Source organism: Microchirus variegatus (genome assembly GCF_963457635.1).
Source record: "Microchirus variegatus genome assembly, chromosome: 8".
NCBI classification, from domain to species: domain Eukaryota; kingdom Metazoa; phylum Chordata; class Actinopteri; order Pleuronectiformes; family Soleidae; genus Microchirus; species Microchirus variegatus.
The window spans coordinates 24,812,499-24,833,725 of NC_139809.1; the positions used below are offsets into that span (position 1 = coordinate 24,812,499).

General features: G+C 44.4%; 1 protein-coding gene across 1 annotated transcript; it reads right to left on the reverse strand.

The window, feature by feature from the left end:
* Positions 1 to 366: 366 nt before the first annotated feature.
* On the reverse strand, positions 367 to 16,433 carry tshz3a (teashirt zinc finger homeobox 3a; the record flags this gene model as incomplete). Its single annotated transcript, XM_083893241.1, is given in 3 exon segments — positions 367 to 3,885; positions 16,241 to 16,385; positions 16,389 to 16,433. Coding segments are annotated over 3 exon segments (3,495 nt in total). The 3' UTR covers positions 367 to 580.
* Between the last annotated feature and the right edge of the window lie 4,794 nt (positions 16,434 to 21,227).

Consider the following 21,227-nt stretch of genomic DNA (forward strand, 5'->3'; position numbering starts at 1 on the left):
CCAATAGGCTGTACAGAGAAAACAATAAAAACAAGATTTGCTGTTTGGCAGGTTCTTTTAAAGGAGCTTTCCCAGGCATTTGGCTGTTTTAACGTGTTGAAAAATAACCAGAGACCAATTTAAAATCTGAACAGGACAGGAAAGGACTGCACAAACATAACAGTTAAACTTGTTGTACATGCAGTCTACCAGCAAATCAAAACCAAACTCACAAAGTACAAAATAAATACGATAGTTAATACATTTCAAGTTACTAGCTGACCTTACAGTCAAGAGATCCACTGTGGAAATTAATCTGTCCTCTATTGTCTCACATGGTTGTACACTAAGTGAGGGAGACAACAAAGCTGACAACAGTTGGGGCTGGAAATCTTTGTCTTACCACATATTTTGATGTGAAATAAGTGTCTTTTGAAATGTTTGAGTCAGAAATGTTTATAGGCCGAATAGATGTAAACACTTTGTGCTGACATTTTTAACAGCAGTTCATGGCATCTTTGTGCATTAACACATTTTTCATATACTCTGTTTTTTATTAATTCTACATATGCACTCTCATATGTCGACTGCTGAGAGTAATTCAGTGCTTCTCTAGTTCGCACACATATAGCAGATGGTCCTCTGGAGACTTACCATGGCTCTTGCTGAGGTGAAGCTTGATGGCGTGCTTGGTGGCAAATTTACGGACACAGAGCTGGCAGCGGTACACTGCCCCGTTACTACTGCAGTCATCCTGTGACTGTGGAGAGAGTAGGGACTCCAAGGGCACCAGTTTCTCAGTGAGACATTGGGGGTCCCTCACAGTCTGTTTGTGATACAGCTTGGCCAAATCCTTGATTCTGAAGCCTAGGTGGGCTTCCAGGTGACACACATAAGCTGCTGGAGTCCGGATCTGCGAGGCACAGTCACTACAGAAGAAGGTGGGCTGACCTGAGTCAAGGTTCTTTAGGAACTTGGTTCTGCCCGTTCTCCTTAGCTGGTACTTAACGTTAGCCAGCCAGTGGCTGATGGTGGTCATCGAGAGACCTGTGAAACGAGATACGTGCATTCTTTCCTGTGGGCTGAGGTCATTAATGATATACTTTCCTTCTGACGTCTGCCTCAGGCTTGAGGCAAACTGGGCCTGCAGAAGGAGGAGGTGCTGGGGGTTCCAGTTGGAGTGACGGCCTTTACGCTTGTGGCCATGCAGGGACGCCTCGTCGTCGTCATGAGTGGACCCCACAACCTCAGCTTTATCTGTGACCCTGGACCGTGAGGGAGGCTTTGGGACATGGTGGGACTGTGTCAGGTTCCTAAGCATGTCTGAAATATCTGACAATGCATTTTCATGTAGAGGGCTCGTGGATGTGTAAGGTGAGACCACTGTTAGTTTTGTAGGAGTAACAAGAGAAGCAGGAGAGATGGAAGAGGCTGTAGATGAGGGAGTTAGGGGGGCAGAGCCGACAGAGGCTCCCCTTTCACTTTTCCCTTTTGTGAGGTCCATAGGCTGGTCATCACTGGGTTGACCGAAACTATCAACTACACTTTCCTGCTTTTTGATTTGTGAGGGAGGGGCAGCCACAGCAGCCCTCTCAGCCATGCTATGGCTGAGCCTAGACAGCAGGCTCAAGGGATCTTGGTTTGGCAAGGAAGGCTTGGCTGCTTTCCCCAAATGAATGTTCATTACTGACTGAAGAGCACTTAGAGGGTTGACAAAGGGCTGCTCTGGAGGAGTATGGCCAGTAATAATGGTGGTGCTGCATCTCAGTGTAGAGGCGTGAGGGGACTTGACTGCCGTCTCTCTTTTGGGTTCTGTTGCTGGGGATGCTCTGTCACTAAGGCTTCCCCTGTCACTATTGGCTGGGGTGACTGCCCTCCACTCCCGAGGCGAGTCAGCCTCTCGGCCCTTCTGTAACTCTCCAGCTTCACTACTGCAAGGGGAGGTGGGGTTCTCCTTCTCGGGGGACAACTGCTTCACCCTTTGCTCTACTTTTGCTACTTTCTCCGTCACTTTTTTGACTAAATCTTCTATTGCCTGGAAGTTGTTGCTGGGAAAGGGGGAGGATTGACTAAGTGGTGGGGAAATAAGGGGTTGGTTCTTGGATAACTCTCCATCCCCTCCATTAAACAAGAACTTCATTGGGGAATTCTTTTCCATGCTGCCCTGGTGGAGTTTCAGAGCACTAGGGAACTGATAGGCTGCATGGATGCTTGGGTAGCCCCCCCAGCTTGGGTTCCCACTCTGAGCCTTGTTGATGGCTGATGTCACAGTATTTTCCAGTGATTTTAGTATATCAAAGCCCCCTTTAGGGCTTTCTTTAAGATCTTCTTCAGTAAGATAGTTATACTTTGAGATGTCATATTTTTCCTCCTTCTCAGAATCTTCCTCCTTCCCAACAGGAACTACAACTAGCTTTTCCTTTGCAACAGCCTCTTTTTTAGTGCACTCTTCCTCAAACTCCTCCTTCTTGATCTCTTTGAGAGGAGGGGAGTTGGCAGGGGGAGTTGTGGTCGTCTGAAGAAGGGGAGGAGAGAAAGTGGAGGGTGCCAGTGGGACAGACTGGACCGTTTGTTCGGTAGGTGTAGCAACCTTCCCACGGCTGGGAGAAGTGGCCTCAGGAAGCGTTTTGATTCTCTTTCCTAAAGTACTGGTCATCCTCAGAAAGTGTCCTGTCACCATCATATGGGTTCTCAGCTCTTGCAGCGTATTATAGGAACTGCCACACTCCATACACTTAAGAATTTGGAACTTGTTGGATTCAAACTGCCAAGCATAGCTACCACCATTTTGGTGGCCATAGCGGTTATTTGTGGTGGTGTAGGGGCTGGAGGAAGGTTTCTGCGGGTGCTCACTCAGGTCTGTCTGTGGGTGCATAGCTTTGGAGGTTTCTTCTTTAGAACGTAGTGAGGCAGTGAGGTCCAACCCCACGAGTCCTCTTTTCTTAGAGGACATTATTTTGGTTGCCACAGGGGCCATGGGCTCCTTCAGAGGCACTTTCTGGTAATGCTTGGTCTTAATCATATGGACACTGAGGTCCTGGAGGGATTCAAAGGAGTGACCACAATACATGCACTTCAAAACTTTCTGGGCATCCTCCTTCCCTTCCATCTCCAAAAGGGAACGCTTCCGTGGTTTAGACCAGCGTTTTGCACCACTGCCTGTCTTGTCGTGGTTGTCATCGCGGTAGTGGCCTGTATCATTCATGTGAACTGTCAGCTCCACCAAGGTGTCATAAGCAGCACTACAGCCCTTGCAGCGGAATTTACTGGCCCCAGTGAAGATTGATCCAAAAAGTTTTGGGTTCTGCCTATGGAGCTGCACTGTACTAAAGAGGCTGGGCTCAGACTGAGCAGGATGACGGCTTGGGGGAGGATGCTGTTGTAATGTCTTTGCTACTGCAGTCTGGTGCCAGTCATAGCTACCACTGCTGCAGCTACTACTGCTACTAGTGCTATTGCTGCGAGTTGGCTTCTCTGCAGGAGCCGGCGGCTGCACCTGTGGCTGTGTGGAATTGAAGTTCATTGGCGACCACAAGGGGCTGGTCAGGAAACTGGAGTAGATAGCCTTCATTTGTTCTAAGGTGTCCATGCCTATGGGAGGTGTCTTGGTGCCACCATTCAGAGGTGCTGTGCCCAAGCTGCCCTCGGCATTTCTGGAGGGGCTCTCAAAGTCTGAGAGCCGGTCACTGGTCTCACTGACATGTGACTCACTGTCCATCTCTTGTCCCGAGAGCTCTGCAACTCCAGCTGATTGCTGGTCACATGCCTGATCCTTGACAGGCTCTACGCTTTGCTCCACAAACTCATCTTTCTTTGGAGGGTCATCCTGAGGGGCTGAGGAAAGGTCGTCTACTTCTGCTTCCTCATCCTCCACAGTGTGCTCTGTCAGCTCCTCTGGAGAATAGGCTGCAAGGAGAATGGAAACAAAGAGAGAAAGAAAGAGATGAGTTAAATTGCAGGGAGTGAAAACGCCACGTTAGAATAACTGGAGAAAAAGTTTCCCTGCTATGTGTGCCCGAGGACTCCCAGGGATAAATGAGCCATCTGTGTGGGAGCCTTTAAAGCTGAGCTGAGAAATTACAGTCATCCCATTTCACCTCATCAACCGTTGAGGTGTTATTTTCCTCTAGGCGAGCCTGTATTTATATACTACCCCAGCCACACGGAACTTATGCCTCCCCTCTTTTCACTCCTTCTATTGGAGGAAAACAAAAAAGAAATATCTTGGCAAAAACATAATGCGCCATTTTATTTATCTCAGGGCGCAACAGCTTGAAATGAAAACTAAATCTGAAATTAATGAAGCCCAATCTCACTGTGGCATTCTCCTCTGGGGTAATAAATGAGTTGGATCAACCTCCATCTGTCAGTTAATATGTCTGACGCCTCTTCATCTGCCTCTTCTCTGATTACACACACACATAGAGAGAGAGAGCGAGTGAGAGAGAGACAAAGAGCAAATCTTTAAGAATTTCAAAAAAAAAGGTGAGAGACATTTGTTGTGAAATTCTGATATGTTCAACAGACATTGTAATCTGGACGGGTGAAGTGAGACAGTCATTGTGCAAGTTGCATTATTACAAAAGAACATCAACAGTCCAAACAGGTGTTAAATGTTATGAAAACATAATATAAATAATTTTCAAATGAAATGAACAAAAAAGGCAGGAATAAAGGGAGACTGAGATAAGAACAAGATGAAAGTGAGGATTGTCAACAAGACGGCAATGCATAAGCAGCCCTGTCACTTTGCATGCTGTGTCCCACTACTCACATGGAAAGAGATGAAAATCGTGTGTGTGTGTGTGTGGTGAGCTGATCCACCTAAGGCCAGCTCCCCCCTCCCTCTGCAGTGCCACCTCCCCCCCCCATTTTCTGTCCACCTCGCTCACTAAACCACTAAACTTAGAGAAAAACAAATAATCTCTGAAACAGTGGATGGCCTGTGGACAGGTCTGAGGCTGTATGGACATTATTGTAAACTAAGACAAATGCGGCAGAAAGGAGCTCTATAGTCTTTAATGGTTTGTGCACTTACACAGTCGAGTCTGTGCATTTGTACACAGACACAAATATGCACACACAAACACACACTCACACATCCATTCTAAACAAAAATGTCATAGCTGAAATAACTCTCATTTCCAGTGCTAACAGCCAATCTCGAGGCGGCCATGTGGCTGGCGCTGGTCTGATTTTGGCCCTGGGGGCACAGTCAGCAGGCAGCCCCACCGAGAGGCTAGTCTAATGGAGACCTGGCAGGTGCGGCCCACTCTCCGTCCTCCCGGAGATTTGGTTTGTCACTGGGTATCCATTACCTGCCATTCTCCGCTGATAGGCACCGACAGCCCTGATCAAAAGATGTCGTCGGGCCCCAGTTCGCTTGGCAGTCAGTGGCATGTCGTTTGTAAAAAGAGCCAAGCGGGGTGTAAATAAAATGACATGATCACTTCCCTGGCCCCTCATGTTCTGGACACAATTATGATAATGTGGATGTGGAGGAGAGGGGGGGGAGATGAAGAAGGTGGCGAGGAGGTAAATCGTTCATGCGCGGGCAAACATGCAAGGGAGATATCTCACTCCCACCAGTGCTCAGGCGACTGCCCACACCCTTTTCCCTTTTGCTTAACTTTCACTTCCGCCTCTCTTGATGGTATTCGTGTCAGATAATCATTGGAAAGAGGAAATCCAGACAGGGCGAGGTGGATAATATGTTTGTGTTCTGACGAGCTGGTCACAGACGTCAGTTTTCCTCAGGTGATCCTGGCATGCTGCTTGACCAAGTTGTCTGGTTGCCTTTCTCATCCACAACAAAAAAAATATTCCCCATATTTCTCCACACGGTCATTAATCAAACTACTACTATTGTATTCAATGTCATGTCCCACTATCATATCTGTAAGTCTTACTCTGTCTTTCTCTGCACATTGACTGCATAGTAACTACTTTAAATTACCTCCTAATAAAAACACAGCCCTATAGGTTATTGTTCATTTGTCATTAAACCAAGATAGCGCAGAAGTGGGGTTGGTGGGTTTAAAAGGACTAACTATAAAACCTACAGAGTCTAACTGTGCTCCCAGGCAATTTAAAATGCAAAACAAAAACCATTATGTCTGAGCACTATCTGTTAATTTAATCCCCAATGACTGATAATCCATCACACAGGGCGACAACCACATCCAATTATTCTCCCTGGCTTGACTGACAACAGAGGTGATTTATCAAGCTAATAAAAGGTGATGGGAGTATAGAGGCTCCCTTAGAATAAAAAAAAAGAAGATTATTATGAATACAACAATACTCTTGGATGCAGTCTTAACTAATATCTCGGCACATGGTGTCGGACCAATGCATGAGTCTTTGTGGTGTATGTGTGCGAGAGACACAGAGAGCGAAAGTGTGTGTGCGTGTTTGTGTTTTGTGTGTGTGTGTTTGTAATGATAAAGTGAGGTGAAACCATGTGGGGAAAAGACAAGAATCATTAGGTTCCATGAATGATTCCTTTGGGGAGGGGCTGTGGATAAGAAGGGTAGGAGGTATACGCATACACACAATCAACATCTCAGTCACGGCTCACATGAAAATGGCAGAAAAACGTTCTTGAAAAACACACATACTACAGTGAATATGTGGCACTAATGCAGAAAAAGGCACAAATGCAGAAGATACACAACCTCAAAACACCCCCGCACTCGCACACAAACACAAACAAACACACTCATGCATACACATAGATGCAAGCGATGAGGGAAGACAGTGACATCTTGGCTTGCAAGAGGCATTCCTGTGGAGTATCATTTTCATAAACATAAGGGCCGCAGACGAGGAGGGAGAGATCATCTGATAGAAATACTGCAGTGCTACTATGACGATCAGGAACAACAGACAGGGGCAGGGACAGGGGGGTGATTAAGCATGAAGGTGCTGTGGCTGCCTGTAAAACAGAGCCTTTCAGTGTCTTGCACTCTCTCCGTCTCCTCTGTCCCATGAGTTATTCTCCTCAAGTGCTGCTGAAAGCACGGTCTGTTTTTGATGTGTTCAAATAGGCCTTATATGCAAGAGCGATAATATGTAGACCAAAAAAAAAAAAACTACCATGTATCTCTCAAGTAATATCTTTGCATTTTTTTTGGATGGTAATAACAGGAACCGGGAAAGTGTATATTCCAGGTCTGGCTTCCATAGTTGGAGAAACAGTCTGGGAGCCAGATCACACCCAGTAGCAGAGGAGTAAACAGGATGTGTCATTAAAAAACTCTACCTGAGTCTGACCCTCATACTCACATGACTGCTTGGTCTCAAGAAAAAAAAAAGAAGAAAAAGTACAACCTTGCCATAGGCGCTATGTTGAATTAAAAAAAACTCAGTCCATCGTGGGGTCATAGCAAGCACAGTGTTTTTTATTCTCACCAGGTGGCATGTGGACGTCAGAAGAAATAAGGTTCTTTTTCTCTGAAACTATGCTGCCATATAATACTATGTACTTCATGGAGAATTATGTCAAATTGGACATGATACTGAGTCACGAAGATACCGAAGAAATATTAGAATGTGTAATTAAGATCTTAAAGATTGCAAAAGCAATGTTTACATGGTTTTTCATAACTTCTGTAGCTCATCGTTTTTTTTATTGCTGTGTGCACAAAGAGACTAGTGAGATCCAGGGAGGGGAGAGGAAATTGTCTACATGGGTGGTCCCTCGGAGCTTACTGTAAAGATTACAGGAAAGGTTTTTGGCATTGTTCAAAGACAAACAACAAGAAAAAAAAAATCAAAGGACAAAAGAAAATAAAGAAAGCACTGAAGGTAAGTCAGTTGTGACTGACTTAATTAATTTCAGATTTTCTTCTATAGACAGTAAAGAAATAATCCACATTAGAGCTGCCATTCTAAAACATGACATATTGACAACATTTATTTATTATCCAGTTAAAGAGATGCCACATCCTTTGATCACACTTTGGCAGAGGTATTTGAAGTTAGTCGGAAATGCGGGAAGACTGGGAGAGGAGAGAGTTAAACTGCGTCACAACATGACAAGAGTTTCTTGACATGTGCACACTATTTTAACTGGACCTTGACGCCCTTAAACCAACACGGCCCCTCAGCAGGGGGCTCTTACTGACAGGAAACAGCTCCAGAACACCACAGGACAGGAAGTCACCCCAGTCTCAATCAAACAACAACAAAAAAAACAAACTTTAAACTGCAGACTTCCACCCACTCTCTCAAGTTTCCCAGCTGCCTGAAACCCTTTAAATAGATCAGAATAATTTAGTCCACAAACAGCCCCATTCTGTCAAAACAGCAGCAGATCAGTAACATACCTAAAATGCCTTTCTGTTGTACACATTTGTCAAAGGTACCATACTCAATCAAACTTAGTCCTCTGCCTTCTTTCCCTTTGATCCTCACATACTGGCTGGAAGTCCCATGAGAAACGAGGAAATATGTAACAGGTGATCTGTGGCTATTTGTAAAATTAACAAGTCCTGACATTAAGTCGCTTTTTACTAATTTGACCAGAGAAAGTGCTGCTCACATTCTTCTTCTTCTTTTTTTAATGCTACTCCTGCTACCTACACTCTCTTCAAACAACATATCACGTTACAAGCAATCATGGATGTCTTTGTCAGTTTTTATTTGTGTGTGTTCTCTACCCCCCGATGGCTTTGTGAATACATTGTGTCCGTCGATTGTAGTGCAGGATGTGTGATATGGGAGATGGGAAAAACAGAGAGATCATTGTGGCCCCAGGCAAAGCTTAGGGCTGAACTTTGTCAATTCACATAGTAAGGAGAGAGAGAGAGAGAGAGAGAGAGAGAGAGAGAGTCAGACAGAGAGACAATAAGACAGTGAGGCCGAGAGAGCAAGCAAAGGAGAGAAACAGACAGACACCAAATAGATTCTGCCCTCAGCTGATGGTTGTGTTTTGACTGGACCTCGTAGCTGTCAGCTGCACAGACAGACCTTGAGAGCTAAACATTCATTTTGTATCTCTGACATGAGAGAAACACATAAATGCCTCCAGTTACCAACACTAACCCAAATTTGTCAGGATCCATTGTGATAGTTGCTACAGCCACAATAAGTGATTAACAAAATGTAAACTCAGAAAAAGAGCCAAACACAAAGCGCTCTCACAGGTGTCGATCCAAGGGCAATAGCTAACAATGATGGAGGCACCGCAGGAAGACGGTGTTCCAGTGCGACATATATGCATCAGACCTGTTTCGTCTAATCAGACTTTGTTCAACTCACTTCCTGTGGTCCATCATTCTACCTAAACGCCTTTCTTGGGCAGTTCTATAGGAAAAGGCCCCTGAAGCAGAACTGCAGTATATTTCCCCATTCCTTAAACTGTTAAAAGCCCAATAAAACAATGCCGTTTAAAGGTCATCAGGTTGTGTGAATAAGGCAAGACCGTAAAACAGCAGGACGACGGTGAGGCTCCAACACGATGCTCAACATACTCTAATACAAAGACTACGGTGCATTCGGCTTCTTTTTTATTAACAAGTTAGATCTTAATTTCAGTGTCTGACAAAACTAATATAAGCTTTTAAACAATGTGCCAGTTTTTAACCCAATAATTAAAATTCAATGATTTTATTTTATTCAAAAAGTGCATTAGTCTATGGGAACAGTGAGTTAAGTTCACTTAAAGCCACATGCACCACGTCTATGGTAGGTTGAGTATATCAAAGTCATACCACTTTGCAGTGCTCAGCTTAGTTAATCATTTGCATGTTTTAATGTCTTTCTTTCCATACTGATTAAACCGGACTAATTTAAACCCAGCCTGATTTGTTTTCTTTGTTCCACTCACTTGGTCATAAATGTCTCAGTTGCTGTTGTTACAACATCAAGACTTTTTTGTTCTTCTTTTGTCCTTGCGTATCGACTGGCAGATTGAGTTGTGCCATCATTGCTGATGACAGAAATGTTGTTTTAAAATATGAGCTACACATGTGACACATGTAGGTCTGACATTTAGGTTGTAATAAACGTTACTGCATGTCGACGTCAGGTCAGGTCAGGCAGTATGGGAAGAATATGAATTGACAGAAGAGACAGACTCACTTACTTCTGACACAAGGATTAAGTTTGTAGCTTGTGGCTGCGACTGAAAACAGGACTGTGTTTAAAGTTGAATCTTAGGTTAGGAGTGGGGGGGTAAAATAGAATAAAGTCGGGGCTTGGGACAACCAAACCCCTCTCACAACGCACAGCTGCTGCCATGATCACCTAGCAACGAGGAGGTGATGGACATAGACTGAAGATGGATGGCCACCATAAATCACAGTAGTGTGTAGGAGGAGGAGGTAGAAGTCAGACGCAGGGAACAAGAAAAAACAAAAAACAGTTTTTTTACTTCACCGTAGCAGCAGAGCTGGCCTTGCCTTGACCTCTCACTGTAATATTTTATTCATGATTGTTTGGGAATGATGCAGGACTGGAGACGCCTTTGGTCAAAGCTAAATGGAGACACCTCAAGGTAATTATACAGTCACTTGTATTGGCGCTATTGGATTATTATATAATGTGTAATCCAAATAAATGCCGCTGGGTCTTTGGTGTGTCTTCCAGTGTCTAAAGTTTTGTCGTGATTCTAACTTTTTTAAAGGATGATAATAAAGACAGACTCTACCTTTCATAAAAAAACGCTTCAGGCAAGGCAATCTGGGTAGTGTAGTTGCGGGATAAACATCCCTGGGCTATCTGATTATGGCCTACTGCTGCGGCACTGGTGTCTTGTAACACTCAGAGAGAGCGCTTAGCCATCCATCACACAGTGAGTGTCTGTCTAAGGCTTTCCACCCTGCTTCTTCTCGTCCTGGCTCTCCAGTTACAGCCATACACGGCTGGCCTAAATAATATTCTTCATGATAAATGGCACTATAAGCCTGGTATCCATCATTAATCTGATTTTTAAAGAAGCATCCATCTTAGAGAGAGCCTGTTAGGGCCACGGGAGAGAAGAGAAGCTCGGGTTCATTTAAAGGCCAGGCTGCTGCATGAGTGATACCTGTCAGCTGCGCTCATCAGGGAGTAGCACACACACACGCACACGGGCACGCACAACATTAAACATTGACGCCATATGGCCAAATGTGCACGCGTACACACACATACACATGCCTCAACAATGTCTCTACGCCTGTCTGCTGTGCATACATTACGAGTACACAACGCTAACACACTTGTCGGACGTGTACACTGGCAAAGCATATTTCTCCCCTTTCCTTCTGACATCCAGAGACGTGTCATGGAAGAACATTCTGTCACTCATCATCAGAAAACGACTCAGAGTAACTCAATCCACCCTGTCATCTCGAAAAAATCTCCCCTCCCAAACACATCTCCTCAAGGCTTTCAGGAAAACTCGCTCTTCCCTGGAAAAACTCACACACACAAACAACTCTCTCTCTTTTCCTAGCTCTCCATTCCTCTCTCTCTCTCTCTCTTTCTCCCTTTCTACTAACTGCACACCTCATTCTCCATTCCTCTCCTTCTCTTTGTCTGTCCTCATCTACTCTCTGTCTTGTTTTCCCCTCTTTTACTCTCTCTTTCTCTTCCTCTCTGCCCCCATCCCACCTCCCTTCTCTGTGTGTCTGGTAAAGCCTGTTTGATAAATGACACACGTCACCGTGTCAGAAGCAAAGGGTGGGTCAGTGATAAATGACTCTGTTGAAAAGGAAATCGGCTCTCTGGCATGGCCGGGCTATTCTCCTCCTGGATTGGGTTTCAGGACCCCTGAAGACCAGAGTGGCTCAGTTTCCCCGAAAAGAGCACACATCCCACCAGGCTCTGACGCTGTCTACCTCTGGGAGACTACGAGGAGGGGGGTAAGTGGGAGCCGGGCTGAGGCGGGGGGGGGGGGGGGGGGGGGGAACCAGCCTGTCCCAATTGTCGCCACAGTGCAGCTGCATCTATCACAACAGCGGTGGGACTATTTTTACAAAGCCTCCAACTCAGTGCCAGACAGCAGTCCCAGCTAAAAACCTCTCGTGAAAGCACACTGAAAGCTGAAAGGGAAGAGTGGATGGCTAACGGTTTTTCTATTTGTGACACTACTACAGCACTTACTCTCTTCTTTCTCTCCTGGAGTCCAACCCTATAGCCTGACATCTGCCAAGTGTGTGTTAAAAAGGAGAGAAGGCCCATTTCACCGCCCCCGCTCTTCTCCTTTTCGTCCCCACCACCATCGCATCCTCCTCCCCTCTCTACCCTCTTTTTTTTTTTCTTTCCTCTCTTGCACTCTCTCTTTCACTCACTTGCTGGCAGGGTGGCACTGTTATCATTACACGGGCAGGATTTATGGAGTCAGGGCCTATGGCAAAAACAAAAAGGCATCTGTCAATACCTGTGGGAAACACTGTCAGCCTTCCTCCTCCTTTCAGTGGTGCTCACAGCCTCATTAGGTATGCACTTATCAGACACATAGATCACAGACGTGACTCAACCTCACCGGAATCCAGCTACAGGACTTTCATTAGCAACAGGGCCTGCAAGGCCAAAAAAAGTTGCCACGCTCACACCTGCAAACAACACCAGGGGAGGCTTGTTGTTGTTAAAGCTCACTAACGCTGTCAGTCCATATGTCGGTCGAACAATTAAATCCAGAATCGAGCTGCTTCATGCTCTCCACACATTAACAACAGGAAGGCAGAGAGATAAAAAAAAAAAACAACTTACATCATTTGACATGTGCATCAATATAACTGTAATGTGCGCTTGTGTTTTTATTGGCGCCGACGCTGCATGTCTGGCTGTGATGTCTTGTGTTACTATAGCTAACATGCAAAGAGAAAGACGGAGGAGAAGAAAGTGGGCGAGGGAAAAGGTCCACAGGGTTAAGAGAATTATGGTCTGACCCCAGTAGGTGGTCTACAGTTACAATTCCTTTCATCACTACGACAAGCAGAATGACACACACGCACACGCACACGCACACACACACACTGTGAAAAAATGGAAAGTACACTCCGGTTGATCTGAGCACACACACATGCATGCAAACACGTACAGTGAGACAGAGAGACAAGAGTGATGGCTGCCAATCTGGCAGCTGTAATCCTGACCCTGCAGAAAGAAGAGACTGTTGCAGTGGTGCTTGCTCTACACACACTCCCTTTCGTGTCAGACTCTCTTATAACCCATTCTCACTAGTCAAAAAAAACCTGTTAAACACTGGGTTTAAACTGGATTTTGACCAGTATAGGGAATGTGTGTAATTTCACTCCCGGGTCTGTTGGTTTTAAATCAGCTTCGGCTCCGATCGGGCATAAGTGGAAATGCAAGACCTGGGTGAAAAAGCTAATTTCTTTTTTGTCTTCATTTTTGGCAGTGATGCAAATTCCGGCATTATTTCCACTGCAACACTAAGATGCACATTCATCTTCTGGCTGTTGGCATAGCCATTAGCCATGAATGTTTTTAATGAACCTTACTTTTTACAACTTGGAACGGTGCTGAATATTTTTCATCTCATCCTCCTTCATTTTATTTCATTTTAGTAGCGCCTTAACATCACTTGCCAACGAAGGGATCGACGTAAAAGTCACGATATAGTAACAAATGTATAATCAACGTTTTGTTTGTGGTGCATTTGTGGCTTCATATTTCACACACACACAGGTTAAAAAAAAAACACCACAGGGTAACAGAGCAACCCCTGACAACGGAAATCACCATTTAAATCTGATTCACCCAGGTTCACAAATCTCAAGTATACCCACTCATTTGAGAGCGAAACAGGCTTCATACACGCTAATGCACAAACGTCCGCAGTGCAGGTTGTAAAAGAGGGAAACGGTTAAGAGGATTTCTCTCAGGTGGCAACGACACACAAACACAAATGTTGTCAACACACTGCCCACCCTCCTGAGGACACTGTCCAGGTCAGACATTCCAGCGAAATTGCTGTGCTGTTGCCCACATGCAGTAAAACCCATGTCAACTTCCTGTCAAGTCGCTGGAGTATTCTATCTTTCTGCAGCCATTGCAACAGCTTTGGGCTGGACGAGGGGTCTGTATTTCCACAGCTGTGGGAATATCTTTCCTCATGTTTGCTCGACTGTTTACGTGGCCAGCTGCCCTTGGTTGTTAAGAGCACTCAGACCTGACCCAGGTACGCAGGCCCATTTGTCACTTGCAGCGGAAAATTGAGTTACAGCACAACCAAAGGCGAGCAGCTCTGTGTAATATCAAGTTGATTACATCAAAGTGGTGGCAAACCTCATTGGGCTGGGCACCCCAAGCTTGTCATCTCCAATCACAGAGCCTGTCAGGACTCCATCAGCCTCACGGCTAATTGGTCCACCGCTAATGAAGCAGGCAAAACAAGTTTTCTACTGTGGCGAGAGAAACCCTCAGACAGAGGAAGGAAAGAGAGAGGGACAGAAAAAGAGAGAGAAGCTGAGAGTGTGTGTTTCAGAGACAATGAGAGAGCGAAGCAGGGTGGGAGTGTGTGTATGTGTTGGGGTGGGTTGCGGTGGGGGGGGGGGGGGGGTTTCATGCAAGTCTCAAGGTTGCAGTGGGCTGACTCTCCCCCTAAGTCCCTAATCAAGGCCCATCATCTGTCATCCTTTTCTTTGCTTTCTCTATCACCATGCTCTGTGCTGCAATCAATTCATCATCACCCTTTGTGTGCCACTGAACAGTTGACAACTTTATAACTTGCAGCTGCACGGGCTGACTGACAGGGGTGGAAGGGGAGCATGAAAAAAAATGAAGAAATGAATAGATGAATGAATGAACAAAGATGCGTGGATTGAGGAGGAAAAAAAAAAGTTGTTTTCTAAAAACACAAAACTATCGATATTACAGCCTTTTATCACCCCGATCGTCAACAGAGAAACAGCAGTGTGGCAGGGAGGAGAGAGCAGAGACGAGATGATGAAGAAGAAGAAGAAGAAAAAAAAAAACATCCTTCTCACTGATCTGAAATCAGAAAGCTTTCAGTCATTCTTTATGTGCTCCCCGCGGCCACTCTGAGCCAGTGAGCATGTACATTAGGGCTGGGGCATTTTGATGAAATAAAAGCCCAGGCCAGCTTATGGCTAAACAGAATGGGAGCACTCACTCAGCCTGTCTCTGATTGACCATTAAAGCCATTGATGAATGGGCCTGTCAGGGGAGAGACAATTAAATCAAACATGAAACAAAGCCGTTGTGACGGCCCGGTCTGACAGAGCAAACCCATTCCTCCCCTCCATTACATAGCACACGGCTCCTTTTACAACCCCTAACCTACTCCTCCCGCCTCCTCTACCCACTGTGTGTGTGTGTGTGTGTGTTTCCAAAGTGAACAAGTGAGCATGTGTACTTCGGAGTGATGTTTTCTGCTTTTAATGTGTGTGTGTGTGTGTGTATGTGTGTGTGTGTGTGTGCATCTGTTTGTGATGTCTCACTGTTAAAGCACTTTGTCCCCCCCTTCTTTCACATTTTCGTGAGTCACTTTGCCATTACAGTGAGAGAGAGAGACTGTGTGTGTGTGTGTGTGTGTGTGTGAAAAGTACACAGGGCCTCTCAAAGTGGTTTAAACGTGACGTCAGGGGCCAGGCTGCAGCACATGGTGGGAAGTGATTTTCTGATGCAAATCGGGAAGGATCGGATCAAAGCCGCATGACAGCCAATCAATCAACCGTCAAATCAGACATGGCAACTGTCGATTACGGCTCCTTCCAGCCCACGAAACCCCATTGTCTGCCCTCAAATTGTTTATCTTTTCCCAAGGAAGGATAGAAAGCACGGAGGTAGAGCTTTTCTCGCTTAGTGCAAAGAAGTTATGCGCTGAGATCAAATGCGCACACAGCCCCCCCAGCCCCCCATGTCCCCGTCAAGCAAACACTGCTTATTTCCACATGGTTTTGCAATGATACATTCAATAAAGATGGTAGTTCAACTATCGGGGATTCAAGTTGGAAACAATAGGAAGTGAAAGTTTACAGCAGCCAACTCGTCCGGTGGGACAACAGGAGCTGCGCAGCGCGTGGAGAGCGACAAAAACGCAGATTGTTGTCTCCAAACTGTACAGACCGTTTGATAAAGATAACCGTTTCTACGTGAGAGCTGTGCTGTGAGAGCTGTGCTGTGAGAGAAGCAGCAAGAGTGACAAGACGCAGCGTTACAACAACACAAAGTGGAAACGGAAATGCGGTGACTGTAAAGTGAGCTTCACAAAACAAAAAAAAAGGTAACATCCGCTGCTTTATTCATTTTACGCACATTTCACTTGGATTCGCGTACGTACCTGCAGCGCGCTTGGGCGCTTCTTGTTTCCTCCGTGGCATTTTCTTTTCTTTTTTTTTTTTTCTAATACGAGGATCTCCGGTGAAAACTCTTCTCTCCTTTATTTCATATACCTCCTCGCTGTATCCGGGAAGATCCACCAGCACTCAAGGGAAAAAAAGATTCACGCCTTCGCGTAGTAGACTGCACAACATCGGGGAGTCCGAAGGGAAGAAGAAGAAAAACTAAGAATCATCGTCGCGGAATAGCGGGGGGAAAAGTCAGCGGTGAGGAGGGGAATCAAATGAATGAGGTGGCGCAGAGTGATGTGTGTCTGTGTGTGTGTGTGTCTCAGATCGGCGTTAGTGGCGTTAAAGATGTCAGTGTTGATAGCCAGCGTCCACCTCGGCTGCCTGGTCTGGCAACAGCCAAAGTTGAAGGATAAGAGAGACGATCGCGTCACTCACAACAGGAGAAAGGGCAAACCCACCGCTCCGTTTACTCTTTACTTCTCAGGGAGAGGGAGGGAGAGGAGGAGGGAGAGGGAGGGACAAACACACACCACACACACACACACACACAATCAGTCTCCTCCTGTACACATGTGCGATTTTGTGTGAATCACAGTTCAGTGTGTTATTACGCACAAAAGGCCGATTATCTGCAGCCACAGAACCACAGACAGACTGAGGAAAAATCCTATCAAGTGCACAGATCCTCTCATCATGAAAGAACTGAAGCTTTGTCACAATTTTGTTTGTTTTTTAATGGAAAATGAACATTACTATTTTGTAATTTTTACTATTAAATTTCACTTGTGCCAAAATCACTCAATTCTCAATATAGCAGGATCTCTCTTGGCATGTGTGGATTATTTTTTTTTAGTTTTGAATACATATTCATGTATCTGTATTTATTTTCTATCACTTCTACTGGGACTGGGGGCATGTACACATACGTTTATACTTCTGCTTACTCCTTTACAAACATGGGACGAGATGTAAATGTATAGGTTTTGTCATTGTAAATGTTGCACGTGTTTGAAATAAAACTATCTACTTCTACTGTCGGGCTGTTACATCCTCCACAATGTGACATAAAAAACATAAAAGGTGAAGAAAAACTAATCAAATGTTGTCACAAATACTATAGAACAGTATTTATGTACAAATATATTTTACACAACATAATCAACATTTCTTGCACCATCATTCTATGCCATGAATGAATAGTCATTAATTGTTATTTTTATTTAAGTATTGATCTACATTATCTGCTCCTTTACACTTTGAACTTGATTGTTTTGGTATATAATATTAGCTCATATTAGAACATAATATATTCACTTCCGGACACAGTAAGTAGGACGGTATAAGGCAGTTGGGAGTGTCATAATGGGTTTAAGGTGAAGTTGGGATTACGTGAGGGATCAACTCTGAGCCCTTTCTTGTTTGCAATGGTGATGGACGGGTTAACAGATGAGGTCAGGCAGGAGTCTCCGTGGACCATGTTGTTTGCAGATGATATTGTAATCTGCATTGAGAGTAAGGGACAGGAAGGAGAGAGTCTGGAGAGGTGGAGGTCTGCACCTGAGAATGAGTATTAGTTGTAAAGTAAGACAGAATACCTGTGTGTGTTGGACACTGAGACAGGTGGTGTTGTGAAGTTGCAAAGGAATAGAGGTAGCAAAAGTTGACAAGTTTAAATATCTTTGCTGCACAAGAGAGGTGAAGAAGTGAGTGAACGACAGGGTGGAGACGAGTGTCAGGGGTGATGTGTGACAGAAGGACAGCAGCAAAAGTGACAGGCAAGGTCTACAAGATGGGAGTGAGACGTGCTGTGATGTATGACTTAGAGGCAGACAGGAGGTGGCAGAGCTGAAGATGCTGAGAGTTATCTTGGGAGTGACCTGCACGGACAGGATTAGAAATGAGCATAATGGAGGGTCAGCTCAGGCTGAACGGTTTGGTATTAAAGTAACGGAGGCGAGGTTGAGATAGTTTGGTCACATGCAGATGAGGTATAGTACATGCAGTATATACGGGACAAAGGATGTTGACCACAGAAAAGGTTCATAGTTGTGAAGGAGGTCATAGAGGACAGTTGGTGTTACAGAGGAGGGATATGAGGGTGAGATGTGGTGACCCCTAAAGGGAGACAGACGTCCACTACCAGAAACACAATGCATTTTGTTGATAAATGATAGTAATAAACTATAAACAAAAGGTGTAGTTAGGAGTTAGTTTAAATATTCTGACACTTACAAAACAAAGAAAATATTATTTAAAAGGTACAGTATGAAACTATAGTACTACATCATAGGCCTGCAGTTATATGCAAATACAGTAACATGACTCTGATTGAATCTGATTATGTAATATACCATACAATGTAAACAACATTCAGGTTTGTAATGTATACAGTGGATAACTATGCTTTCAATGAGAGGAAGTACAGAACACAATGAGGCCAGTGGTCATGGCATTTATGTGCTGCTCGAATCTGTTTTAGTTTTCCATATCGGAAACAAAATGTGCACACACCGTCTGTGATACGTATTTGACAAGGTGCAGAAATTAGTCAACCGGCCCCGGCCCCCACTCTACTGCCTGTAAATGAAAACATAGCTCATGCCTTCTCCTCGCTAATTTAATGTGAGCATTTAAATGTTGGCTTTCATCACAGTAAAGGAATCAGCCCTCTCGTAGATCCACATTAGGAAGAGATCAAAGCCAATTCAAGGAAGGAGCGTTAAGTCTTCATGCTAAGGTAATGAGGGTTTTTTTTCCACCACTTGTCACTCCTTTTTCTGGAGCCAGCAGTATCTCTGTGTGGGATGGTCCCGGGGTACCGGGGGCCTCTCTACCCCCTGAGCCTCTGATCTCTGATGTGTGCTGCTGACCCTTGCCAGCAAAACAGATACACACTAATAACCAAAACATGCTGCATGGTGCGGGTGCTGCACGCAACAAAAATGCAATAGAAGAACTGCTCCCTCAAATCTCAAACATATAAGTAGGATCGAATATTGTGCACCAAGAACCGAGTAGAATCAAGAAAAAATATTTAATTTCATGTTTTGTTTTGGAAAAGGACAGGACATACTTTTTAAAATGCTTAATTTTTCTGTCATGTTCATTCAACATGCAGGCCTATATTGTTCTCATGTGTTTTGTTTTGTTTTTATATTTAATACATTTCACAGATTAATTATTTTGTTGTTCAGGTGACTGCACAGTGACAATAATGACAATCTTGAATGCTGTGTACTGAATGAATTTAAGACATCACACATATTTCCTTTACTGTAGTAAATAAAAAATTACTAAATTCTAAAAGAATAATATTTATAATATTTGTCTATTTTTTAACCACCCTGGACATGAACAGTTGAATAGATATCAACTGGAATTGACAAATGAAACGAACAATTTTAAGTGATACACAACCCTTAAAAACACACGTTTTTTTTCTCTGTCTCTCTGTCTCACACACACACACACACACGCGCACACACGCGCACACACGCGCACACACGCACAGACACACACACGCACAGACACACACTGCATCCTCACTCCGTTAACAAGAATTAAAGGCCTCTCTGATCATGACTCGCCCCTGCCGCCCTGACTCTAAGAGCACAGAGGCTGGGTCTCTGTCACTTTAACTACATGAAATTACAACCCAAATGGGATGTCAGGGGTTAGCAGTGTCTCTAAGAGAACTATGTGAATATATTTCCTCCTATGGACCTGCCCCCAACGTGACCTCCCCCAGGAACAAGAAGTAACCTGGTGATTGGCGTTTTTACAGCCAAATTAAACCGTCTTGCAGCCTACTGAAGGCAGGAGGAGAAAGCAGCCATTCCAAAATTAGTGAGCCATCATCATGACAGAAAGTAGTGGGGACATGGTGTCATCCAGCCACTGTATCGATTAACCCATAAATAGTATATGGCCTCTACAGTGTGGCTCTCCCAGGCTTACACTGTAAATGGAAGTTATCTCAGCTATGCATCTATCTTGCTTCGCTGTGTGCTTTAAAACCCTAATACCTAGAGACTACAACGCGATTGGGTGTTAAGCACATCACGAAAATGACCACATTATGAATGCAATTAGTGGAAATTGGCCAAATTGTATCTTGGCTGTTGTTTTTGTGCTTAAACATCGTTTCACTGAATGCAAAGTGCAAAACAGAATGTGAAGTTTTTAATTAAAAACAAAGAAAGCACACATATCCTACAGGATGGATTATTCCATTATTTTAAGATATACACAACTTTAAAAATAAATAACATTAAAATGCATATTCTGATTAGAGCTTTTTTTTTTTTTTAAACATGGCACTGTGTCTGTGATTCTCTCTCATGTCAGGCAGCCCTGCTGCATTATTCCTCATCTTCTCGCTCCAGACACCTGGATTATCATAAAAGAGTAATGCCTGTCAAGCCTGCATTGATTTGAGCACAAGTTCGCCCAGTTATTCTCAAAGTTGTGATTAAAAAAAATCTGCTTCTGTTTTCCTATTGAAACCTTTTGGCAAAAATAAATAAATAAATGGGAGAGGCCTTTCAATTTCATAGCCTCCAGAACACTCAAGTATTCATTGCACTCTACTTTTTGCTTTCAACCTCTCTGCGGGAGACAGAACTCGTGACATCTATGTATGCTGTTCCTATTCATGATGCTATTCAGCCTTCAGATTTGTGCTGCAAGTGATCCCTCAATACCATCAGATCACTCTTAATGGCATGCACACAGTTCCGGGGCCTGTCCAGAGACGCAGCGTGCTGCAGTGTCAGAGAGTAAACTGAGTCCAATTCAACACCTCTTTGTCAAAACTCCATTGCCGCACTTCTGTTGTGGCAAAGTTTCCCTGCTCCAGAATGAAACAACACTGAGTAGGTTATCAGTTTATTTCCTGCAAACACCAAACTTGTTTGTCTGTGTTCGTGCTTCGCTGGCTTATCTGTGTATTCATGTGGGAATGTTCATATGTGGGAG